At 57.8% G+C, this 24,894-nt stretch overlaps 4 protein-coding genes and 1 non-coding gene across 6 annotated transcripts; 2 read left to right on the plus strand and 3 right to left on the minus strand.

Annotated features, from left to right (window-relative positions):
• Positions 1-147: 147 nt before the first annotated feature.
• LOC135994618 (small nucleolar RNA ACA64) lies at positions 148-272 on the minus strand. Its single transcript, XR_010607022.1, has one exon. It is a non-coding gene; the product is annotated as a small nucleolar RNA ACA64 (small nucleolar RNA).
• A 551-nt stretch (positions 273-823) lies between these two features.
• On the plus strand, positions 824-3,787 carry RPS2 (ribosomal protein S2). Its single transcript, XM_065644911.1, has 7 exons — positions 824-1,004; positions 1,212-1,301; positions 1,737-1,844; positions 2,358-2,531; positions 2,609-2,768; positions 3,225-3,316; positions 3,664-3,787. Exons 1-7 carry the CDS (start codon positions 849-851, stop codon positions 3,742-3,744), a joined length of 861 nt encoding a protein of 286 aa, XP_065500983.1. The 5' UTR covers positions 824-848; the 3' UTR covers positions 3,745-3,787.
• A 435-nt stretch (positions 3,788-4,222) lies between these two features.
• Positions 4,223-6,356, minus strand: NDUFB10 (NADH:ubiquinone oxidoreductase subunit B10). Its single transcript, XM_065644912.1, has 4 exons — positions 6,098-6,356; positions 5,339-5,477; positions 4,584-4,723; positions 4,223-4,427 (listed from the first exon to the last, which is right to left on the minus strand). The coding sequence occupies exons 1-4, from the start codon at positions 6,339-6,341 to the stop codon at positions 4,327-4,329; spliced, it is 624 nt and encodes a 207-aa protein (XP_065500984.1). The 5' UTR covers positions 6,342-6,356; the 3' UTR covers positions 4,223-4,326.
• A 635-nt stretch (positions 6,357-6,991) lies between these two features.
• Positions 6,992-14,505, plus strand: RPL3L (ribosomal protein L3 like). Of its 2 annotated transcripts, none has more exons than XM_065644909.1 (10): positions 6,992-7,160; positions 7,992-8,184; positions 8,450-8,618; positions 9,469-9,604; positions 10,584-10,770; positions 11,289-11,449; positions 11,731-11,832; positions 12,463-12,558; positions 12,830-12,949; positions 14,389-14,505. In XM_065644909.1, the coding sequence occupies exons 1-10, from the start codon at positions 7,158-7,160 to the stop codon at positions 14,443-14,445; spliced, it is 1,224 nt and encodes a 407-aa protein (XP_065500981.1). In that variant the 5' UTR covers positions 6,992-7,157; the 3' UTR covers positions 14,446-14,505. The 2 variants fall into 2 exon arrangements, with proteins under 2 accessions (XP_065500981.1, XP_065500982.1); XM_065644910.1 differs by having other exon boundaries at positions 6,993-7,160; positions 8,018-8,184.
• A 527-nt stretch (positions 14,506-15,032) lies between these two features.
• Positions 15,033-24,862, minus strand: LOC135994384 (testis-expressed protein 2-like). Its single transcript, XM_065644908.1, has 13 exons — positions 24,649-24,862; positions 21,760-21,922; positions 19,478-20,376; positions 19,151-19,351; positions 18,771-19,074; positions 18,265-18,482; positions 17,913-18,053; positions 17,709-17,808; positions 17,427-17,559; positions 17,182-17,319; positions 16,676-16,888; positions 16,418-16,538; positions 15,033-15,743 (listed from the first exon to the last, which is right to left on the minus strand). The coding sequence occupies exons 3-13, from the start codon at positions 20,357-20,359 to the stop codon at positions 15,618-15,620; spliced, it is 2,577 nt and encodes an 858-aa protein (XP_065500980.1). The 5' UTR covers positions 20,360-20,376; positions 21,760-21,922; positions 24,649-24,862; the 3' UTR covers positions 15,033-15,617.
• Between the last annotated feature and the right edge of the window lie 32 nt (positions 24,863-24,894).

Consider the following 24,894-nt stretch of genomic DNA (forward strand, 5'->3'; position numbering starts at 1 on the left):
AGGAGAGAATCACTTTGCGGCACACGCTGCGGGACCGGCGGCTCCTGCTCGGGAGGACGCGGCGCAGCGGCTCCAGCACCTGCCGAGGGAAAGGCAGCTCAGCAGCGCGGCACCCAGCGCGCTGGGCCCCGCACCGGCTCGGTACAGGCTTATCGGAACATGGGTTTCACTCCCCACGCATCACCGTGGGCAATAAGCTTAATGTTCCCGATGCTGTCGGCGCAGTTATCTCACCGGGGGCCACAGGAGACCCCGAGTGATTTTCGGCCCGCGCCTGGCGCCCACAACCAACGCAGCCCCAGCAAGACGCGACCCTCCGCTGCCCGCCCGATGCCAGCCCAGACAGCGCTACAAGCACACCCCAAGACGTTAAGGGCACAGAAAGCGGGAAACCCCACACTCCCCTCGCAGCCACGACCCACCGCGCTCACCCGCGGCTCACCTCAAACTGAGCGGTGGGCGCGTGCGCGCCCCGTCATATACGCCCTCACACGCACGCGCAGACTGGCGCATGCGCACGGCGGCCGACAGCTCTGCGGGCCCCGCACCCTGTATAAGCGAGCGGAACGCGCCGCTCTGCACCGCGGTGTATTCCTTATTCAGCGCGCGGGGCTGGCGCAGTGGGGGGGCGCGCTCTCGCGAGACTCCGCGGCCTATAAATACCGGGCGGCGGGGAGGCGCGGCCTTCTACGCTGAGGGATCACGTAAGTGTGGCGGGCGGGATGGCGGAGCGGCCTGTGTCTCATCCGCGCCCATCGGGCTGGGGTGGCCGTATCGGTCACCTCCGGGCCCTGCTGCCCGTTCCTGGGGCGGTGTCCCGGCTAACGCGCCTGTCTCTGCTCTAGCAAATGGCGGACGACGCCGGTGCTGCGGGAGGTGCAGGAGCGGCCCGAGGAGGCTTCCGCGGCGGCTTCGGGACCGGGCTGCGGGGCCGCGGGCGCGGCCGCGGGAGGGGCCGAGGGAGAGGCCGCGGGGCTCGTGGAGGCAAGGCCGAAGATAAGGAAGTAAGTGGGTCCTGGGGCTGGAGGGGCCGTGTGGGGCCGACCCGGGTGGTGGGGACCATGGCAGAGCAGGGCCGGGTGAGGAGGGAGTCTAGGGTGAGGGGCCGGCCCTGCTGCCTTGCTGAAAATGAGAGTGAAAACGAGCCTGTTCCCGTGAGGTGCAGGCAGCTGAGTCTGCCGCTGACCCTTTTCCACGGGTTTCTTTTCTAGTGGATTCCTGTCACCAAGCTTGGTCGCCTGGTCAAGGATATGAAGATCAAGTCTCTTGAGGAGATCTATCTTTTCTCACTTCCTATCAAGGTAAGCTTCTATAAATGTCTAAGTAATGTCTGACTGAATCTTAATCTGAATTACAAAGTTGCCAGTAGTTGCTGTGTTTGCAGGTGAGGGCACTCAGGTTAAAGACACAACTCAGCAGAAGCTGAGGACTGATGCAGTCACTTGCAGTGCAGCTTGGTGGGTTTTGTGTGTTGCAGTTTGTCTTGTGCAGAGATGGCAACATGTTGCTCAAGTGTTTCTGTAAGAGCTCTGCTCAGTGGTAGGAAAAAAACTTCAACTTGCCATGTTGGGCTGCCTAGCAAGCTAGAATAAGTTTATGCCTGCAAAACTTAACATGTTTAAGTAGCAGTTACTTTAAACACCTTGGTATGGGATTGAATTATTGTAGCCTTACTAGCTGTGTTCAGTTTGTTTAAAAAGTGTGGCCTCGTGTGATTAAATGACTGAATCTTGCAGGAGTCAGAGATCATTGATTTCTTCCTGGGGTCCTCTCTGAAAGATGAGGTTTTGAAGATCATGCCTGTGCAGAAGCAGACTCGTGCTGGCCAGCGCACCAGGTTTAAGGTAAGCTTGTTTTTCTGTTTTCTCATCTTGACAACTCTGTGTGTTAACTTTTGTTTTTTGGTATTATACTGATGAATTAATTGAAATACGTTTATTTTTCTCTGTAGTAAATATTTTGGTGTGGAGATGGGCTCGTGTATCTTACAGAATTTTTGGTATTGGTTTTAAAATCCTAGCAATACATTCAAATATACCTTGAAACAGCCCTAGCACAAAATTTAAGTCACATTTGTGCGGCAACATTAGTTTCTCAGGGGAGAGAGCCTTACCTGTAAATAGGGAATGCTGGTTGGACATTATTGGGACTTTGGACCAGTCTGAGGCTGTAGCAGGGATAGGAATCCCAGTTCTTTAACTGGTTTTGACTCAAGAACAAGCTCTAAGGGGGAAAAGGGGCTTTTGAACTGTGAGGTGTGACTGCACTGTGGGTTGTCCCAAGAGAGACCCCAAGGAACTGTGTTTGAGTGTTGTGTACAGCGCAGCTGCCGCTGAACATTTTCATTTCAATTCCAGGCTTTTGTTGCCATCGGGGACTACAACGGCCATGTTGGTCTCGGTGTTAAATGCTCCAAAGAAGTTGCTACGGCCATTCGTGGGGCGATCATTCTGGCCAAATTATCCATCGTACCTGTACGACGAGGATATTGGGGGAACAAGATCGGCAAACCCCACACGGTGCCATGCAAGGTGAGGGTGGCTGCCCAGACTTGAGGCTCGCGCTGTGGTGGCTGTTTTGGGAGCTGTGACCTATTGTGTCTGCGCAGGTCACTGGCCGGTGCGGGTCTGTCCTGGTGCGGCTGATCCCGGCCCCCCGCGGCACGGGGATCGTGTCTGCCCCTGTCCCCAAGAAGCTGCTGATGATGGCTGGGATCGACGACTGTTACACCTCGGCCAGGGGCTGCACCGCCACCCTCGGCAACTTCGGTAAGATGTATTTTATGTTTTTGTGTTGTAACCTTGCTATTTATGTTGCCATTTTTGTCAATGGCAGGGATATGACACACCCATTTCTGAAGTATTTTTTTAAATGTGTCAAAGTAAAGCAAAAGCAAAAAACTTCTGCTGATACCTTTTTATAATGCAGGTTAGACCTGCTGTAGGTGATCCTGAAGTTCTGTAAAAGTTAATGACAAGAAGTTGTCTTTTTATATATGCACTGATATTAAAAAAATCTCCCAATCTGCGCGATTGCACTTGTTTGAAGTAGTGTAATTGTCGTAACTGGAGAGAGAGAGAAACTTGAGTTTTGTGTGTATATCAGAGAGACCCCACTGTGTCTCCCTGTTCCTCCTGAACCCCACACGTGTGGAGCTGCGCGGGTGGGTCCCAGCGAGTGGATTTTCATCACTGTGACGTGTGACCTTTGTGTCCTGTCCCCAGCAAAAGCCACCTTTGATGCCATCTCCAAGACCTACAGTTATCTGACCCCAGATCTCTGGAAAGAGACGGTGTTCACCAAGTCTCCGTACCAGGTAAAAGTATGGCTGCACTTTGCAGCTCACATCTTAATCTTCATACCCCGTAAAGTTCTGATGCTTTACTCCAGTAATTTGTGGCGCAGTAAGGGGAGAGCAGAACTGCAGGCAGAGCTGACCGCCAAGTAGAGTGTGATTTTTTCAGAATGCATTTTTGAGTAATAATACTTAAAAATCACATTTTGTGGACAAAGGAAATAAGAAAACTTTGAAATATTAAGTAAAGCTAAGTTACATCTGAACCACTGCAGCCTGCACATACACACCTTGTTGGAAAGGGATGCAGTGCTGAGAAACTCATGATTGTGGCTTAAGAAAACACTGCTTTGCTTCTGTTTTTGCAGGAGTTCACTGATCACCTGGCCAAGACCCACACCAGAGTCTCAGTGCAGAGAACCCAGGCAGCTGCTGTGGCAACTACTTAAGTGGGTTTTGTCCAAGACAATAAAGTGATGAGCGAACAAGAAATAGTGATTGGTTTGATGGGATGGTTAATTGGTTTGGGATGGTTAATGCGTTGGGCAGATGGATTGAATCTCTGCTGGGGATTTGAATAGGTTGGTGTCTGTGGGCCAGAGCCTGAACGTCTGTGGGATGAAACAGTATGTTACATTACACTGATACTCATTAATTGTGTATTAAGTGGGGTGTAGAACCAGCTCTGAGGATGATGTGCTGTCCCATGGAGGGAATTCCCTGCCAGTGCTGGGCAGCAGAGCAGGTTCTGTTGGTTCATGGAGGTGGGGACAGGTCCTGAGGGGAAGGAAATCCCAGCTAAGGCAGCTGGTGTGACTGGAGTTAGGGCTGGCTGTGGTTCAGAGGATGGTAACAGTCAATTCAAAGCTGAACACAGCTCAAAAGGAAGAATTCTGTTTGCAGATCTCTTCAAAGAATGAGTCTAGATTCCAGCTGTGGGGCAGATATTTATTGTGGAGGTAACAGCATCCAAGATGCGACATCGTGGTATCAGATGAGCACAGTGGAGGGGAGGCATTAACCATTCAGATCTACTGTGATGCATTTTCTTGTGCCTTCCTCTCCTCCATCATCCTGTGCTTCTGCTTCATCAGGCATGTTCTTGCGTTGCCATGGACACCAAGATCACCATCTAAAAATAGAGTAAAATTCTTAGGAGTCCCCCTCAACAGCTAAAAATAAACCTGTGTCGTGTGTGAAGGCTGAGAGGTGGGTTAACACCCTTTCCTTGGAGCCGCGCAGACTGTTGCTATGCTCACATCTGTCCTGTGTGCACATCTGTACTCACATCTGTCCTGGTAGGCCTTGGTGACCTGCGCCAGCTGCTCCATCTCCTTGGCACAGTTCTGGAACTGGTTGGGTCCCTCCCTCTGCTTGCAGGCGCCCAGCCGCTCCCGGATGATCTCCACGATCTCCTGATCAACCATCCTGCGGGGAGGATGATGCCAAATGCAACAATGGCCCAGAGATGACAGAAAAGCTGAACAAAGGGGCAATGATGCCCCATGGAAGGTCAGCTCTGGGGTTCTGCAGGATCCTGGAGGGTCCTGCAGTGCTGTAGGGACCAGGCACGGGCAGAAGCACGTGTCCTAAAGCCACCTGGCTCAGCTCGGGTGTGCGCAGGGGACAGCTGGGCTATGAAATGGCAAGAAGATGTGCCAGGGAGGTTAAGGTTGGACATGAGGAAAAGGTTCTTCACCCAGAGGGTGCTGGAGCACTGGAACAGGCTCCCCAGGGAGGTGTCATGGCCCCAAGCCTGACATGATTCAAGAAGCGTTTGGAGAACGCTCACAGACACACAGCGTGAACTGTGAGGTTGTCCTGTGCAGGGACAGGAGTTGGACTTGATGATCCTTGTGGGTCCCTTCCAACTCAGGACATTCTATGGAATGGGTGTTGGTAATAGGGGGGCAGGAGGTGCTGCCCCAACACCCCAAACTCCATGAAAATGCTGTGAGTTCAAGCCAACTGCTGCGGTTCTCAGGGGTGACTGAGCAGAGCTCTACTGTGAGTTCACCTGGGGACAGCTGGTGACAGCCGTACCTGTCCCTCCTCCACTGTGCTTCAGCCTCGTAGAAGCAGAGGTAGTCGCCCTCCAGACACTCGCTCAGGTCGGGCACGCGGCGGAACTTCTGGTGGTAATAGTAGAACTTGTTCTTGGCCTGCTGGCGCTCGATCCACTCTGCGAACAGCCCCGCGGTCACACTCCCGGCATGCGCCGGCCGGCAGAGCCTGGGGCTGCGGGCAGCCAGCTCGGGGTTCCCGGCCCCTGCGTGCCCGTCTGAGTGTGTCCCGGTGTCTGTTCCGTGTGCCTGTCCCAGTGTCTGTGCTGTGTCCTTTTCCGTGTCCCATGTGCCTGTCCCAGTGTCTATGCTGTGCCCCTTGTCTGTTGCACGTCCCTGTGTCCATCAGTGTCCATGCTGTGTCCTTCCCAGCGTCCATGTCCTTGTGTCCTGTGACCTTGTGTCCCATGTCCCTGAGTCTGCCCGTGTCTGTCCCTGTGCCCGTGCTGTGTCCCATGTCCCTGTGTCTGTCCCAGCGCCCATTCTGTCCCACGGGCATGTCCCGGTGTCTGTGCTGTGTCCCTGTCTGTCGCACATCCCTGTGTCTGTCCCAGTGTCCATGCTGTGGCCTGTCCCCCATGTCGCTGTCCCCCATGTCGCTGTCCCCCATGTCGCTGTCCCCCATGTCGCTGTCCCCCATGTCCCTGTCCCCCATGTCCCTGTCCCCGTGCCTCGTCCCGGCCGGGCTCCCTCAGCCACCCGCCCCGCGGAGCGCCGCTGGGGCTCTGCCCGCCGGTACCTCGGACGAAGGTGACAGGCGCCTCGACGACATAGCCGAAGACGGTCTGGAAGAAGGTGACCGGGTTGGGCACCGACGTGGTCCTCTCCACGGCCGGGGTGCGGGTCGGCGGCACCTTGTAGGCCTCCCAGTCCCTGTCCTCCGGCATGGCGGCGGCGGCGGGGCGGGCGGGCGGCGCGGCCAAGATGGCGGCACGGCGGGGTCGGGGCGCCGCTCTGCGCAGGCTCCGCTCGGCCCGGTGCATGCTGGGAGATGTAGTCCATGTCCTCCCCGGGCCCCGGCCTGCAGTCGTGTTATGGAATCATTTTAGTCGCAAAAGACCTCCGAGATCATCAAGTCCAACCGTTCCCCCAGCCCTGGCACTGCCCCATGTCCCTGAGAACCTCATCCCCGTCTGTCCAGCCCCTCCAGGGATGGTGACTCCAGCACTGGCCTGGGCAGCCTGTTCCAATGCCCCACAGCCCTTTGGGGAAGAAATTGTTCCCCAGATCCAACCTCAACCTCCCCTGGCGCAACCTGCAGCTGTTCCTCTCGTCCTGGCGCTTGTTCCTTCAAGTAAGAGACCAGCCCCTCCACGCTACCCCCACGGAGCTGGAGGAGCAGCGCGGTTCCCTCCCCGCTGATCCACGACCTGTGATCCCACCGCTCCACGGCCTCCACCTCTTCTCCTGTCAGAACCACAAACTCTTTCTGTCCTGGGCCGACAGAGGGATTTTCAGCCTGTCTCTACTCACAGCAGCGGCTGCACCATGCGTGGGGTGCCTGGCCTGGGTGTTCACAGTGCTGGCCGTGCAGGTCCTAATTGCTCCGAATTGCTGCCATTCACGTTCAAGTTGTTTAGGAGGGAGAGGCGTAAACTGAGACACCGGGAATTGACCTTTATCGCTCCGCAACAGGGACGTCCGATCTGCCAGCTTGGCCAGGTGCGAAATGAATATTGCAGAGGGTGAAGCGAGTAGCTAAATTTGTGTCTTCAGAGCAAGAGCCATCTTAAGTATTAGACAGGGGAGGCACTTACAGACGGCCTCTTGCTGCTGCCGGCCGGGGCTGAAGACGTCCCATGGTTTGTAACGCTCAGCACCGCTACCTTTCTGTTGTGTGCAGAGGGACAGGACTGGGGTACCGGTGACGGTAGCGCGGCTGGAATGCGCTCGAGCTCAACATAACTTCACTTGGGCTGGAAAATAAGCTTGGTGGAAAGTGCAACCAGGTGCCAGGACTGATCTTAGCAAGGAGAGAGTTGCAGTGGATGTAGGACTAACCCCGTTCCGTGTCTGGAGGCCAATTGTGTGAGAACGTGTCCATGTCTCTGCAGTGCTGGTGCTTTCTCTCTGCCTGGCTCAGCATGACCTTGCGATTGGGGTTTATATATTTAGCTCTTCTAATTTGGTTTTCAAGGTGCATATTTAACCTGCGCATGTTCTTATTACTGATTCCTTTGGGTGTCCTTTCCCGTTTTTTCTGATCATTAGCTGTGCTTATTTGGCACCATTTGCCTTGACGGCACAAAGCCCGTGAATCCCGAGCAGGCCCTTTTGGTGCTGCCAAATACAAAATAAGTCATTATAATTAACGTCACAGAAGGGCAAACATATTAAAGAATGTATTTCTCCTTCAAAGTCCTCAAGCAGAATAAGGGAGATCATGTTTAGTTTTTTATTTAATTGATATAATTTCTCTAGGAATTTACTCAGTTCTTCCATGCACATGATGGAAACCTGAACAAAGTCCCATCCTGTTATGAATTATTTTTGTCGCGTTGGGATCGAGGAGGAGCTTGGAATCCCTCCAGCATTCCCTGATGTTAGAGGGGAGGTTTCCCGTTGTGCTTTGGGTCCTGGTATCTTCTAGGACCTGAAGGTGAAGCTGGTGTGTTTGTTCTTCCTCTGCACAGTCCCACCGCAAGTTCTCTGCCCCCAGGCATGGCCACCTGGGCTTCCTCCCCCACAAGAGGAGCCGTCGCCACCGCGGGAAGGTGAAGACGTGGCCTAAGGATGATCCCAGCAAACCGGTCCACCTGACGGCTTTCCTGGGCTACAAAGCTGGCATGACACACACCGTGCGGGAGGTGCACAGGCCTGGGCTCAGTAAGGCTCGCCTGGGGGAAGTGGGGAGCTACGGCCAGAAGGGAAATGAGGGAATGGATTGGGTGGGAAAAGCCGTTCCTGGGAATGGGAGGTGGAGCACGTAGCTCCCAGGTTATCTCCTGGAATGCCATCCAGATCTTGGATGGCCAACGGCCACATCGCAGCCAGTGTGAGCTGAGTCTAGGGGTTCCTGGGGAGCCCCCACACCAGTATGGTGACCAATCCCAAACGATGCTGAGTGCTGTTTCCCTTGGCTGTCTTGCAGAGCTCTCCAAAAGGGAGGAGGTGGAGGCTGTGACCATCATCGAGACCCCCCCAATGGTGGTGGTGGGGGTTGTGGGGTACGTAGAAACACCAAAGGGCTTGAGGAATTTCAAGACTGTTTTTGCTGAGCACATCAGTGATGAGTGCAGGCGGCGCTTCTACAAGAACTGGTACGTGTCTCCGTGGCTGGGGGGTCCCTGCAAGCTGGGGTCCCTCGCAGGTCGTCCGTGCAGCTCTCTGTGTCACAGCCGCAGCAAACAGCTCAGCTACCGGCAGCTGGCTCTGGGCTGGAGTGAAACTGCGATTTATTTAGTCATGCAGAGGGATACTGCAAACAGCTTGATGCTGGGAATCAGCATATACTTATGTAAATTTATTCTAATAGTTGAACTGAGTTAGCTCTCTCCACAAGATCATATGGCAGTGAGTGCTGCAGGTTCGTTTTTCTTTGTGTGGGTCGGGCCCATCTACTCTCGGTTAAATTGGAATACTTGAGCTGAGGCACCCAATGAAGGGAATAAAACAAGATTTATCAGGGGGAAAAATCGACAAAGAATGTGACCCCCTGGCCCTTGTAAATATCAACACCCCAAATCCCACACCAGCAGAGAGGAAAACGGAGACATGGGTTTCATAACTGTAGGAATCATGTCTCCTGCACAAGTGCCGCTGAGATCCACCCACCACATGCCTCTGATCCCCGTCAGGGGCTGTTTTCTCCTTTCTCCACTGATTTTGTGCTTGTATTTTGATGGCACCGAGCCAGTCAGTGGGAGACAACTGGATTCCTCATGTAAAAATGTTTGAATTACCAGCCCTTTTCGCAGGTCATTATTCACTTTCCTCTTCCCCGTGTCACGGCCCCAGCAGCCAGGTGAGGTTCAGGTATCCGCAGGTACCTTGTGCCTCCGGGGAAGTCCCTGGCCAGGTGATCTGTCCCTACATCCCCCCGCGCTGTGCTGGCTCAGGAGCAGGACTTCACCGCTTGGCTCTGCTGGATGTTAAATGCTCTTCTCGTAGGCACAAGAGCAAGAAGAAGGCGTTCACCAAGTACTGCAAAAAATGGCAAGATGAGGATGGCAAAAGGCAGCTGGAGAAGGATTTTGCGGCCATGAAAAAGTACTGCAAAGTCATCCGTGTCATTGTGCACACACAGGTCAGAGCACGGGGGAGTCAGGGTCTTCCTCAGCCTGTGAGCGTGGGGGGGGCCTGGGAACCGCGGGGTGACTTGGGGGGGTCCCGGGAGGCTGAGCAGGCAGACAGTGTGGGACAGGGCACGCAGGCGATGCGAGGTGCTGCCTGACCTTTCCAGCTGCCTCCTGGCACCAGCCCTGTCCCGTTAAGCCGGGCTCAGCAGAGCTCCTTGGCGGGGGTTGCTGGGGAGCCCACCCACGCCGTGGAGAGCAGAGCCTCAGCAGCTGCTGAGCCCCATGTCAGCGAGGCCCCATGATCACCTCAAATTAGCAACTGGTGTCAAATGATTGGGCAAAAATAACCCACGGGCCAGCAGAGTTTTGCCAGATGCCGATTGCTGGATAAACAAGATGCGTTTTCATGTTGATCCCCGGAGTTCACGGCTGCTCTGGAGTCTGGGGCAGAGCTAAGCTGGCTCAAAGCTTCACTTGTGGCGGGCACAGACTCTCAAAGTCCCGCTGTGGTGATTTGGCAGGGGCTTTGCGCAGGCAGCAGGGACGGAGGCACCTCTTGGTGGGAAACAGAAATAGGTCTGACAGTGGAGGTGGAGCAGCAGCAAAGGAGAAACGGTGCCAGGGAGCACAGCGCTGCGTCCTGACTAGTCGCAGTGTTCAGTCTGAGACGGTGATGAGCTCCACTGGGGCATTTTCCAGGGCTGTGCGTGACTCTTGGGGTAGGATGAGGCTGGGCTGCTCCTGTGCTCCCCAGAGAGAGGGTGTGTGTCAGCTCCTGCTTGGAATGGGAGCACTGGGAGATGGGGGGGTTGGTCTCGGGGACAAGGAGTTGGGTCCAAGAGAGATGCAATAAGGAGAGGGGTTGAAGAGCTGGTCCTGCTCACCCCCTACACCCTTCACAAGTGGTGGGTGATGTGCTCCTGCCCTCACATTCATGCCTGGGAGCTGAGGGACAGCGTTTTCCCCCAACGCACTGTGTCACTGCAGATGAAGCTGCTGCCGCTGCGGCAGAAGAAGGCCCACGTGATGGAGATCCAGCTGAACGGCGGGACGGTGCCTGAGAAGGTTGACTGGGTTCGCGAGAGGCTGGAGAAGCAGGTTTCCGTGCACAGCGTCTTCAGCCAGAACGAGATGATCGATGTCATTGGCGTGACCAAGGGACACGGAATGAAAGGTACGGAGCAGGGAGACCCTTGCCAGGGGCTTGGTTCTGTCCTTCTCGTGTAGCCCCAGTGTTGGGGGAGTGTTGGCCATGCTGAGAACTCACCAACTTACTGCAAAGAACCTTTGGACTTCAACCTCGACATGCAGTTCTGTTGTAGCAGAGCTTGATTTCCTTAATCTCAGTAAAATCCATGTTGTGGGCTGTGCTGAGTCCTCCCAGGAGGCTCCAAGGTGCTGGGAGTGGGTAAAGCCATCGCACTTCCCACCAGCCCCCCGTGTGTGGAGGTGTGGGTGTTTCTGTGCGGGGATGTGCTCAGCAGGAACACGTCACAGCCTGATCAGCTCCATGGAAAGCGAGAACAGTTCTGTGCTCTGGCCTCTCACGGTGGTGACAGCTCTTGGTCTCCTTCCAACGTGGTGTTTTCCAAAAGCTGTGGAAGAACGATGAGCCGCTCCCCTCCCCAGCGCTCGGATACCAGCCCTGAGTCTCCCCGCTGTTCTCACCGCCCTGTCCCGTCGCTCTCCCAGGGGTGACAAGCCGTTGGCACACCAAGAAGCTCCCCAGGAAGACGCACAAGGGGTTGCGCAAAGTTGCCTGCATCGGGGCCTGGCACCCAGCCCGGGTTGGTTACTCCATCGCCCGGGCTGGCCAGAAGGGCTACCACCACCGCACCGAGCTCAACAAGAAGGTACGGCCCCCATGGGCGCCCTCAGGGCACCACTGCACCTTCCTGCCTGCCTGCCTCCCGTCCTGTCCCCATCGTCCCTTGCTCGGTGGCCTCTGTCCTCCCCAGCTTCTCAGATGTTTCCCTAGAGATCTGCAGAGCTGTTTTCTCTGTCCTTTTCCCTGTTCCCTGCTCAAGGGACACATCACAGGGGATGCATCTTGGTTAAAAACTGCGCCGTCCCCGCCACATCTCTCACCGAGGGGCTGGGCAAGTCACCAGCTCCGTTTCCTTTCCGTTCCCAGATTTACCGTATTGGCCACGGGATCCATGTGGAAGATGGCAAAGTGGTGAAGAACAACGCCTCGACACACTACGACGTCACGGAGAAGACCATCACACCTCTGGTGAGGGCTGAGGGGGCAACAGGGCTGTGACTGGCTCAGGTTGCAGGATTCTGAGCTAGGGGAGTAATTCCTGGGCTGGAGACAGCTGCGTAGGAAATGATTTGAAGGTAATTCACGGAAAGAAATGCAGTGATTCCTTTCCTTGTGTTTCAGACATGGAAAACCATCTCTGTGAGGTGTTTTTTTAGGCCCATTAGTATACCCCAACATTTCATTTTCACTTGATGACCTAGGCAGGAACTGAGAACTTTGTTTAAAAGGAAATATAAGTGACATAAAAAATCTCATATTTAACAGATAAATGTTTGTTACTTGGTTTAAAAATTCACTTTTGTTTATTAAAAACTCTTAACTGGGGAGCGTAGGCAGCTCTGCTCTCTGCTCACCCACATCCCCGGGGCAGGACATGGGTTGCTGGTTCCCCAGCTCGCAGGGGATGCTCCTCACCTGGGATCACGTGTGGCTGAGACGCTGCGCTGGTCCCGAGTGGGAGCCCTGAAGGGCGCAGAGTGTCCTTAGCTGGAGGGACCGTCAGTCGTTGTCGTCTCCTTCCCTAGAAAAAGCCACCCGTGGTCACCTGCGCCCACCCAGCTCTCCCACCTGCCAACCCCTCCCTGCCTCTCCCCACAGGGTGGATTTCCGCACTACGGGGAGGTCAACAATGATTTCCTCATGCTGAAGGGCTGCGTCGTGGGCACCAAGAAGCGCGTGCTCACCCTCCGTAAGGTGAGAGGCGGTGGCGCTGGGGAGGGATGGGCTGTAGCTCCACGAACAGATTCCGCACATGGAGAGCGGCACCACCTCCAGATGTGGGGCAGGGAGCTCGTTTCAGAGCTGCTCTGCCATCCAAGGCACCCCTGAACACCAGAGTGTTTCTCTGAGAATGCAGATTTTCCTGCAGATACTGTCTAAAGGATGCTCCTAGGATATTTCAACCCTGCTTCCATCAGATTTTCTGTAAAGATAAGCCTGATGCATCATGACTCCTCTTTTCCAGTCCCTTCTGGTGCACACGAGCCGCCGGGCTCAGGAAAACATCGAACTCAAATTCATTGACACCACTTCCAAGTTTGGCCACGGCCGGTTCCAGACGGCGCAGGAGAAGCGAGCTTTCATGGTGAGTGACGCTCCGTTGCGCGCCGGCTCCCGCTCCCAGCCCATGCGCTCAGCTGGGGCTAAAGCAACCGACTGACTCCAACCAAGCATCTGCTTCTCCATGTAATGAGTGATGGGGACCATCTTGCAGAAAAGACAGGCACGAATTCAATTCACCCAGCAAATATTATGCTAAGGAAGAACACGATGGTTGTGTGAGCGATCCAAGACGACCCAACTAGCAAATAATATACCATATGGCCAACCAGTTTCCATTCACCACGGGATTTTTTAAACAAGCAGTTAACTTGGCAGGAGCTGCCTCGGGCATATGGTCCCTTTCACCCGTAATTGTGCTCTGCTTTGATTTGTTTGGAATGATTTATAACGTTAATGTTCTTAAGAGGAAAAGGTTGGGTCAAATTCAGACACAAATTTGCAATTCTTTTGTCAGGAAGCTTTCAAAAAGGCTGGGCAGTATATCTTTCTTAAATCCAGGGCAAAAAAAAAAAAAAAATCCAAAACAAGCAGAATTTCACGAATAGTTTTGCAACCTACACCAACCTGAATGTGAAATGGAGGAAGCATTAAATAAGGCAGGCCTTCAGCTAGCAGAAAGGGAAGAAACAACCGCCTGGATACCATGCAGACGTCAGCGTGTCTGGGTCTGGCCTGGCAGCTGGAAATCCCGTGTGAAGCCGCTTAAGCCTCCTCAGCCCCGGGACGGGGATTGGCTGCGCGGTGCCTTTGCAGAGCTCTTTAGAGGTTAAGCTGTTTTTCTTTATCTCAGCGTTAGGAGCTTGTTCAATCTTATGTTCTTGCTGTCGCTGCAAGTCCTGAGTAGCTGTGACGTGGATCTTAGTGACAGAAGGGAGTTTTACCCGGTTGCAGATGTTTTCTTTGCCATTTTCTACGGTGGAGTGAGAGTTTCCCCCATCTATGCTGTGCTAAAACTTTACATTTGCCTACAAGTGGAGGCACATCAGTAATTCTTGCAACCTGCTGCAGTTGGTCTGGGACAACCCCATTTCTTAGCTGGGGGAAACCTCTCAGGCTCTGTTGAGTTGGCTGAGGAGAACCTTTCCCCAGGGGAGGTTTTCCCTTCTCCAGTGCTTGTACAGCAGCTCCTGGTAGTGCTCACTGGCACAATTACTGCTCCCCTCCGCGTCCCCCAACTGCCGGTCACTCATTGCCACTCTCTAGCTGCTTTTATGCTCTCCCGAGAATCAAACCCATTGTGCAAGAGCAATGATGTCCTGCTCTGGGTTCCCGCGGGGCTGAGGAGGCGCTGGGGTGGCCGGGGAAGGGCAGCACGGAGCCGGGGAGCAGAGACCAGGAGCTGCCGTGCACAACAGCAAGGGGCCAGAGCTGCCTTTGTGCTCTGCCCGCAGCTCAGCCGCAGCCTCGGAGCTCAGGTTTGTGTGTCGCTAACCCAGAGCTCTGCTCTCTGCTCTCTTCCAGGGCCCTCAGAAGAAACACTTGGTGAAAGCGAAGCCGAGCGCACAGGAAGAGCTGTGAGGACTGAGATTTGCAAGGCTACCAACCAGGGCGCTTTCAATAAAGGGGTGTCGAGCCGTGCCTGCTGCCTGTCGTCCTTCTGGAGGGGTGTCTGCCTGCACTCGCTGCTGCCTGCACTCGCTGCTGCCCGTGTGTCCTCGGGCTCCTCAGTGGGTGGGGATGGGACAAAGAGCATTTGGGACAGGCCCATGTGGACAAGGACTAACTGGGACAGCCCAGTGTCTGCTCTGTCCTCTGGATCCTCTCGCTCCTTTGCCCAGTGAATTTTTCCCACTGCCTGTATTCACCCAAACCACGGTGAAGACTCCATTTCCTCTTCCAGAGGACAGCAGAGCAGGTACCACCACTTCTGCCCCAGTTTCTACTGGGAATACTGGGCCTCTGCATTACCTGCCTCTGCCCAGTCTCACTGACCACCTTCCCCCTCGCTGCCTCTCACACACGCACGCTCAGACACTCCTTTTGCTGAGCTGAACGTATGACCCGTGGACTTCTCTCTGCACAAACCCTCACCATCCTGGCGGACATGCCCCACAGATGTGGGAACTCATGTACATGTACAGTGAGCTGGCTGTGAGGTAAGACCAGGCATTGATGGATTTATTCAGATTTTGGACTTGTTTCCCACCTGAGTTTCCTCGCAGTCCAGCTGCCTCTGTGGGTGGGTGTGATGTGTCTTGGAGCTGTGATGTCTTGGATCAGCAATCACAGAATCACAGAATGTCCTGAGTTGGAAGGGACCCACAAGGATCATCAAGTCCAACTCCTGTCCCTGCACAGGACAGCCCCAAAATTCACACCGATGATCACAGCTCCTTCAGTGCAGAACCGGTCTGGGCGTCCTGCACCCTCTCTGGGAACCAGCCGGTGGAAAGCCCAGCCCTCCACCGCTCCAGAGCTGCTTCCCCTTCACCAGGGAGCCTGGCAGGAGGTGGTGAAGTTCGTGCGTCTCCAGCAAACCCCTCGCCCTGGGGCTGGTGCTGCTCTGAACATGTGCTTGCAGGATTTAGAGAGGCTCATCTACAAAAGTGCTGAGGATGAGATGAACCGAGAAGCCCAGACCCCACAGCTCAGCCCTGGGCGCAGTCGCTGGCCAGGCCCTGGCTGTCCCCGTGTCCCCGCGAGGTCCCCGAGCTCTGCGCAGTGTCTCTGCCCTGTCCTGGGGCTGTGCCTCAGAGCCGCTGCTCTCCCTTGGCTGGGGGGTCCCTGGGCAGGTCCCCAGCAGGTGGCTGAGGATCCGGACCAGGGCGCATGATGGGAATGATGAGATCGTCCATGTTCGGCATCACCAAAATTTTCTGAAAAGAGGAATCCAGAAAAAACAAGTAAGTGGTTTTGAACGCCGCCACCTGACTGGTGACACATCTGCTGGGAGCTCGGGTCAGAGACTGGGGCTGTGACAGAAGGTCGTGGGCTCCGTCCCCTTGTCAGCAGCTGTCCCCAGAGGATTCCCAGCCCTGGATGTCTCTGGGTGGGGACAAGCAGGAGCCGTTTTTCTTTCTCCTGCTTCCCTGTGTGTGCGGCTTCAAGGGCAGTCAGGGCAGAGGGCAGAGACCAGCAATTCAAAGCCATTCAATTGGGCAGATTTTGGGGGAATTTGGGTATCTAAATATCCGTGGGGACATTTCTTCTCTATGACCAGAGGTCTTAAAGGCAAGAGGTGGAAAACAAACCAGCGGGTACTATGTGATAGGAAATTGCTGACCTTGTGGTGGTAAATTTCCCAAACCCGCTGACACTCCTGATCCCCCCTGCTCAGGGCAGGGCTGCACACACTGGGAGGAAACCGCTTTTTCCAGTGCTCAGAGCACCAGCCCTCACAGCTGGTTACTCAGGTCACGTTTCTTGACTATCTGAAGCTGGACAGACTAGATCAGATGTTGGCTTTTTGTAGAGATAACCCTGACCCAAACTGATGTCTGTCTATCCCTGCTGCCAGGGGGCTTGCTGAGCCCTTTAGCAGACCAGGCACCTGAAATTCGTGCTGCAGCTTCTTCTCGATCCACTCGGTGACGTGGAGGAAGGTCACCTCCCGCTCGCCCAGCTTTGGGCGCACCTTCAGCTCCAGCCGAGGTGGGACTCGGAAGCTGTACCTGCACGGGGAAAGGAAAGAGGCAGAAAGTGTTGTGTCCCCAAGCGCCAGCGCTGGCTCCTCGGCTGAGCCGCAGGGAGCACGCAGGGCTGGCAGGACACGCGTGGGTCCCCGCATGGGAGGAAGAAGAGCCGGTACCAGACACGGTCCGTCGGCGGTGGGGGGATGTTCACGGCCAAGGTGCCCGCCAGCTCCTGCACCTCCACTGTCAGCAGCAGCGGAGTGTTGGAAACCTCCTCGATCTTCTTTTTGATGAACTCATTTTCGGTGGCCTTCTGGAAGTACTTGGACTTGGCGATCTTATCCACAAAGCGCAGGATCTTCCGGCTCGTGCTGTTTCCACTGACATGGCTAAAGTGAGGGGAACCACGGCTCAGCAGCGGGATGAGACCTGGAGCCACATGGGGTTTCGGCATCTCCCGACACAGTGTGCTCCTGCTGGGGACAGGAGTCCCCTGGGAAGGGCTGCCGTGACGTGCCGCGGTGCTGTGACGTGCCGCGGTGCTGTGACGTGCCGCGGTGCTGTGACGTGCCAGGGCACCCGTGTGCGCCTTCCTGGGGAACCGTCCCCAACTTGCCATGCCGGTGCAGCACTGTTCCTCCCCCGGTATCTCCCCACAGCGCAGACCCCAACAGCTCCTTACCCCTCCACACCAGGCGGGGGGACTCGCTCCCCCGGGGCTCCCACGGGCTCTGCGGTGGTGACGTCTTCCTCGTCGGAGGAGCCAGCGCTGGATGACTCCGCGTCGCTGTCTGCCAGCAGGATCAGCCGTGGCCTGGCCCTGCGAGCCCCGGGAACGTCACAGGGGTGTCCCAGGGCCAGCAGCCTCTCACCTGGCTCAGGCAGGAGGAGGAGGAGGATGAAACCAGCCATGCGCAGCCTCCTTACCTCTCTCTGCCTGCCTCTGCTGGGCTGTTCTCCTCTGCAGTGCTCTCCTTCCCCAGCTTGCAGAGGTTCATCTTCGTCTCAAGTGTCATCTGCAACGAGCCGCTGTAGGTGACCTCCATGTCCACCCAGAGCCCTGCCGGGGAGAGGATGTGATGAGCCCCCGTCAGCGCCGCGGGGCCAAGGGCTGCTCGTGTCCCTGCCGAAACCTCCCTGCTTTGGGGACTGGGCTGGCACCTCCAAACAGCTGCCATGGGGGTCCGTGCTGCTCCATGGGGCTCTCACCTTGGTCATTGATGGTGGGGTTGGAAGCACTGAGGACCGAGGGGATGGATGTGCCCATGTCCAGCTCCGTCAGCGTCAGCTCGTTCATGAAATACGGGAGCTGATGGAGGGGAATCACACGGGGACGGTCACCACAGCCTGGCACCCGCTGTGGGGCCTCGGGGACACGGCTCCTGTGGGTGCTGTGATGCTCCTGCCTCTCACCTTGATCTTGCTCAACTTCTTCTGGATCTTGTTGGACACTTGCTCGGCCCAGTACCTCTCCCGGAGGAAGTCCCAGAAGATGCGTCCCACCAGCGCGTTCATCCAGGCCATGCCCGCCTCGCTGCGCCCGTCCTCACCGAGCTGCGGGGGACAGGAGCCACCAGCCCCGGGGCTGAGGTGGCACCCACCGCCGGGTGCTCCCTGCCCCACCGCTCAGCTGCTCAAACCACGGTGCCGGGAGGGAGGAGACGAGCCACAGGACTGGAAGTGGCTGCACGCGAGGTCCGTCTGCCTCCACTTTGTGCTCGTGTCCCACCCCAGTACTGGATTTGTCACCAAATTTATCACTCACCTTTGTGGGCGTGGGGCTGCCCGGCGTGCTGTGAGAGGGGCTCCGCTCCGGGCTGCCGCCTGCCTGCGCCGGCACAAATCGGGCCATGTAGGTGTTGTAATCCAGGAAAATGTGCTGCCGGACGCTTCCCGCCAGCTCCTTGGGTGGGACGGCGGAGGGGATGTCCTCGGTGCTCCCTCCGCTGCTGCTGCCACCGCTCCGTGGAGCCGGCCCCATCGCTGGGGACACGAGTGCGTCAGGGTGGAGTGAGAGGTGATGTGCTGCTCAGCACGATGCACATGAGGTGACATACTTCCCATCCATGACGGCGGTGACATGTCACCACCCTGTACTAGTGAGGGGGACCCTCCAGGCTCTCCCTGCTGCTGCAAATGTTCTGTCCTGGGCTCTTCCACCCACCCATGCTCACCGCTGCCTACCATGGACGCATCGCCCTGGCAACACATCCAGCTCCTGCCCTGGACCAGTCCCAGCACGGAGCCAAAGCCACAACGGCTACATCTCACCTGCCCTGGTGTCACCACGGCTGCTGCCAGGGGTCCCGCGGGAGGCTCGCACGAGGTGCTGGTACCACTCCTCCTTCTCCCTCCCCGTCCGCCCAAAGAGGTACAGACAGCTCTCCCTGCCATCCCCCGGCACGTCCTGGCCTGGCACCGGCATCTTCTTTGTCCCTTCGTCCCCCTGCAGCTCCACGCCATGCTGCTCGCCGGTCTGGCACTCTCCATCTGCTGGCTCGGGGAGGAGGATGCAGATGGGGTATTTCTTGTTCCACGTCCGCTTTCGGGCCAGGCTGGGGGGGCAGAGGAAGACCTGCAGCACCGAGAGCGGTGGTGAGGCTGGGGGTGCCGGGGGTCCCACGGGAGGGTCCTTGCACCGCTGGGCTCACCTTGGCATCGGTCAGGTCGTAGCAGCGGTGGCTGATGAAGGCGACGTCAAGGATTTCCTCCTCAAAGGTGGCTCGGCGTGGGATGTTGCTCTTGGGGTAGGAGAGCTTGAGGGCGGCCCCGTCCAGCGTGGCGAGCACTGAGTGTGTGAGCGAGGGGTGGAAAAGCTCGGGGTCGTAGATGTGCAGCTGGTTCATCCAGCCCTGCGTGGGGGCAGAGGGACCTGGCTGCTCCCCGCTGTGCTGTGCAGCTCAGCACCCCTGGGTGCTGCATCCCGAACCCCAGGGTCCCCTCCAGCTGCCACCCAGCACCCCATCCCTGACACCCACCTGGAGGTGACAGCTGTCCCGTGGCTCTCCTGGGAGCAGCTCGGGGCGCAGGCGTCCCCGTGGTCCCCGTGCCGCTGGCGCAGGCTTCGGCAGGAGGAGGAGGAGGATGGCGAGGAAGCCCAGCGCCAGCCCACAGACCAGCCCCAGGCAGAGGCCGGCAGCATAGGGCGGCAGCGGCAGGATGAAGTAGCCGTAGGCAAGGAGGGTGATGGAGACGAGGGCTCTGCCCGGCACCGTGCCCCCCGACCGCGCCGGCTGCGGCTCCTCAGGGGGTGGCAGCTGGGGTTCAGCATCCTGCCGTGCCACCTCCACCACCTGGATCACGTCCCCATAGGAGCAGATCTCATAGCGGCAGTTCAGGGCAGGCTCCCAGGGGCTCCAGTCCCGCGCCTGCTGTCCCCCGGCCCCACGGCTGCCCCCCACCTCCTGCCCCCCGGCACCCGCCTTCGCCCGGGCCGCGGGGCCGCTCTCCTCGGCCATGAGGCGGCTGAGGCGGCTGAGCGGCTCCTGCACGGCCTCCGACAGCCGCCTCCTGGCGTCCTCCAGCCTGGCCTCGCGCAGCCGCAGCAGGGCGGCCCGGCTCTCCGACGGGGACACGCTGGGCGAGGACGGGGCCGTGCGGGACTTGGCCGGGCTCAGCCGGGGCTGCGGGCCCCGCGGGAGGTCAGCCAGGAGCATCCCCCCGGGCTGGGGGGACAGGGGAGGCTTTGCGTCCCCATCCATGGTGAAAATGAGCCTGCAGCCGTCCCGGCCGCTGCCGTCCTCCCTGGTGGTGGTGGGATGTGGCGTTGGCCCGTCAGTGTCCCGGCACGGAGGCGAGCCTGGGGACGGTGCCAGGGTTGGAGAGGCAGCCGCCACAGCCTGGTCCGTCATCGCTCGCATCGCCAACGGCACCAGAGCTGCCGGGGGAATGAAAGGAAGCAGCTCAGCTCTGCGTCACATTGTGTCCCTGCCCTGGTCCTGCCCTCCCCATTGGCACTGCCGTGAGCCAGCGAGTGGGGTGTCCCCAGGCACCCCGTCACCGTGGGCTGGGTGATCCCCATTTCGGGATGCGCTTGGGGCTGCCAGCAGGTAGGAGGCTGGTGGCCGTCCCTGCGCTTCCCGGCCAGGATGGGGCGGAGGAGGCACCGCGGTGGGGTGAGCTCAGGGACAGTGTGTGGGAACCATCTGTGTAACGAGGATAAACCTCAGCCGGGCAATTAGCAACAGGGCCTCCGAGAACCTGGAGCTGTGAGCCAGATCTGCAGCAACACGAGGGGGATTTTCCTGCACTGGGACATTATTTTGGTCCCAGTGCGGGTGAGGGGGCTGTGAGGAGGGATGAATGTCAGCGGGCAGGATTCTCTGCCTCCTCTAAATGTTTCTTGCTTAACCAACAGTGGTTTGGCCTTTGCTTAATGCATGAACCTGAACAGAAACAAGCCTGAGCTGTGGCGCCAGCTCAGCGTGGGGATGCTCTGGAAGCAGAGGCTCAGTAACCTCCGGTTTTACTGGAGAGGCACAAAAGTTTTCCTAACACTTGAAGTTTCCATAGCCCTGAGAGTGTTCCAAGCCATGGCAAAGTGTCGTCCTGTCCCCAACAGCCACCACAATCCTTTCAGCACTGCACTCCTGTCAAAGCAAGAGCGCTGGCCCCCTCCCGAGTGGGTTTGTGGGCTGCTCGAGCTCCATCACCCCCGTTCCCCTCGCAGCATCCCTGCGGCAGGACTGGGGACACGGTCCCGGTGAGCCGGGGCTGAGCAGGACCTGCTGCCATCGGCGCTGCCCCCCGGGCCGCCTCACACCCGCACTTGCGGTGCCCGGCATCTTCAAAGCACTTCACTGCCAGGAATTAATTACAGGCTGTGCCGCAGCTGCCTCCAGCGCCGTTTATATAATCTCACGCTTCATGGCTTTTGCTTTGCTTCTGATTTACAGGAGCCACTTGTTAACCCCAAATAATCCATGGATGATTACCCTGGTGGTGCCCAGTACCCAGCAGAAACCCTGGCACCCCCAGCCCCCCCGGCAGACGGAGTAGTCTGGGGCACCGTGCAAAGCACTGAAACACCAAAACGGGGAGTGAGCAGAAGAAAATGAGTGGTGAAGCTGAGCCAAACAAGGGACACCTTCCCAACGCTGCGGGGCCCCGTACACCTCCCACCCAAGCACAGCAGGTAGGGGCAGCCGGGACCTCCACCCTTGCCCCTCATCATGCAGATTTCTCAGTGATCTCGTGTCACAGGCATTCCCGGTCTCCCCAGTGCTGCCCATCGCCCTCCCCAGCCCTCGGCCGTGCCTACCAGCAAGCCCTGGGGCTGGTCCTTGGCTGGTCCTTGCCCGGCCACTGCTCCCCGTCCCCAGCGGCTCAGGGGGACGCTGGGTTCCCTGCGCTCAGCTCGGTCCTCCGCTCCGCTGTGCCTGGCTTTTTGTTACCACCGCTCTGGTATCCGTGGGTTTTAAAAGCTAAAAAAAAAAAAAAGATTACTGTTTCCTGAGAGACCATTAGCACAGTGGAAGACGAAGATAATAATAGCCTGGGTTGGTATGGGAGTTTTCATCTGGTGGGGACATCAAGTACAGCGAGGGCTATAGATACACTGCTGGAATGCAGCCACCTCTGGGGACTGTGGGTGCCTGGGAGGGTGGGGACACTGGGGAAGGACCCCGCTGGGTGCCACAGCTGGGCCACCAGCACCCTGAGATGGAGAGTCCACACGGAGCGGTCCCAGCAAAGGCTTTGCTGCTGGCTCAGGCTTCAGAGAGCAAATACCGAGCCCAGAGGTGCCCCTGGGGTCGGCTCCTCAGTGCCAGCGCTCACCCACAGCTTGTCCCCAGCTGTGACCCCGGGGATGCGCAGGGCGGGGGGATTCTTTTTGCTCCTTATAGGAGAAATTGCATAGGAAGGTCCTTGCAAATATTTTCATCAAGCGCTGGGGGTGAGCTGGGTGGGCATGGCTGGGGGATGGATGGATGGGGATGGCACCGGCTTCAGACTTGGTGTTTGGGACACCCAGCCCGGGAAGGTGACATCTCTGCAGAGCCTCGAGAGCTGCGAGTGCCCCAGCTGGGCAGGGACACAAGATCCTAATAACTGCCAGCCCCTCTCACTGCTCTTCAAAACACCGAATCCATGAACATCAGCAAGACTCTCCACTGGACCCAGGCTCCGAATTTCCACTCCTCGCCCTCAGCTCTGGTTCACATTCAGGGCTTGGACTTAACCTGACACAGAGACGGGCTGTGGCCTGGCCTGGCTGGTGTCTTCGAGCGTCACCCCCAAAACGCTCTGGTCGTGAAATCAGGGAGAGTTAATAGAAAATTAATTGCCGGCAGCCATCTCCAGTTGATGAGTGGGGCGGGTGGCGGGGGCGGAGGGCTGGCGCTGCTGGCAGGGACGGTGGCACAGCTCTGCCTGGGCGCAGAGGAGGCTTTCGTCACCCAGCCAAACGAGCTGGAAATCCCTCATCTAATTATCTCCACAATATACCGCTACAGCAACCAAATTGCTGTGGTTATTAGCACTGTAACTGGAGAGCTCTCAGCATTATTCTGTGATTAAGGAGCGTGGCGCTTTGAAGAAAGTCTCACTGCAACCTCCTGACATAACTTTGGGCAACGGGAAGGGCAGCGCGACATCCCAGCTCCGTCTTCTGCTCCCGCTTCCAGATCACAACGCTCCTTCTCAGGGGATTTACTAGTGGATACTGGAGCGGATTTCATGCTGCTGGTGGTGGGGTGAGGAGCTTTGGCATCACACAAACAGCTCCAAGGCAGCTGTACCTGCTGGGATGCCCCAAGCCAGCCAGCCTCAGCACCCAGCACCCGCTCTGGTCCCCCACGGACCCCTCCCACAGCCTCCCCATCACCCTGTGCTGCCCCAGGGCCTCAGCTCAGCTCTGTCTCCACTACGGACTTTGTGTTGCCTTTGTGCCTCCTCGTCCTCTGCCCGTTTTCCTGAGACTTTCGTGTCCCTCGTGGCGTGGTCCTTGCAGCTCACAAGAGGGCTCCCAGCCCTGGTGTCACCAGAGGAACAATCCGCTGGTTAGACCATCTCTTTTGTTAGCACAGGCTCAACTTCTTAAAAGGCTTTCTGGTCAGCAGCAGACGTCCGGGTAGATGATGCTGCCAAGACATGGGGTCCTGGTGGCCACTCTAACTCCTTCTGCTGGCGGAAAAATCTGCTCCCTGAAGGTGTGCACATCCCTTGAGTCTATTTGGAGCCTTTCCTGACAGCCAGCTCCTCTGATCTCGGTCGATCATAAGGAAAGTGCTTTCAAAACAGCACGTCCCCGGTTCTGCGCGCGGTGACACGGCGCGTCCTCAGCTCCCCGCCGCCCCACGGTGCTGCAGCAAGAGCCTCTTCCCCCCTGGCCGGGCGCCTGCCACAAATCATCAATCCCCAGGGCTGCAGCGGGGAGCTGAGCCTGCCCGGGATGAAAGCCTGACCTAATTCATAGCGGCAGCATCCAGCGGGCAGGAGCACCACCAGCGCCGGCCCCATGCGGGGCTTCCACGCCGGGCGCAGCCCCGGGGTGAGCTCCTGGCTGATGGACACGTCCGTTGGCATTTGGGATCCAGGACCCGTCCAAGCGCTTTGCTGCGGGCTGCAGCACTCCGGCAGCAGGGCCGGCTCCTCCGCACAGCCTCTGGCTTCTGGCCGAAGGGCTCCAGTATTTTTCCTCTTGCACCACGGAAGGTGCGATTTCTGTGAGAGCCCACTGCATGAGAACTCATCCAAGGGTCCTCGGATTAAACTAGGGAAGAAGAGACTTGCGGTGCCTGGTTTTTTGGAAGGAAGAGGGAGCCACACACAGCTCATCGCCTCCGGGAGCCTGCCGAAGAGCCGGCTGCCTGCGGTTCACCTTCAAAGCCCTCACCTTGCCGCATGCCGGGCCGCTGCCACCTCCTCCCGGAGCCCCACGCACCCCGCGAAGGGACACGGCCCGGACCCTGTGTCACCTCCCCATGCTGCTCGACCTGGGGGATGTCCCCATGGGTGACCCCTGGCTCTGCGCTCCTGGGGTGGCGGGACGGGTGGTCCCCACGGCTCCGACCCCGGCGTGTGCGTGGTGGGCGAGCCCCCAGCTCATCCCAAGAGCTGCCCAAGCTCCATCACCCAGAGCTGCTGGGGGAACTGGAGCTGCCCCGGACCCCTCCCTGCGGGTCTCTCGCTCCCGCAGCACCGGTACCTGGGCCAGAAGGGGAGTCCCGGTGAGTCGGGGGTGGGTCGGTCCTGGTGCTGGCGAAGGACGAGCAGTCCCGGTGCCACCGGGGAGACGGGCTGGTCCCGGTACCGGGGGAGAAGCGGTACCGGCGATAAGGGGAAAGGCGGAGGGTCAGCCCCGGTGCTGGGGAAGGAGCGGACCCTGTGCTGGCGAAGACGAGACGGTGCCGGTGCCGGCGCTAAAGGAGACCGGCCGGTCCCGGTGCCGGGA

The sequence above is a fragment of the Caloenas nicobarica genome, chromosome 14, assembly GCF_036013445.1.
Source record: "Caloenas nicobarica isolate bCalNic1 chromosome 14, bCalNic1.hap1, whole genome shotgun sequence".
Classification (NCBI taxonomy): domain Eukaryota; kingdom Metazoa; phylum Chordata; class Aves; order Columbiformes; family Columbidae; genus Caloenas; species Caloenas nicobarica.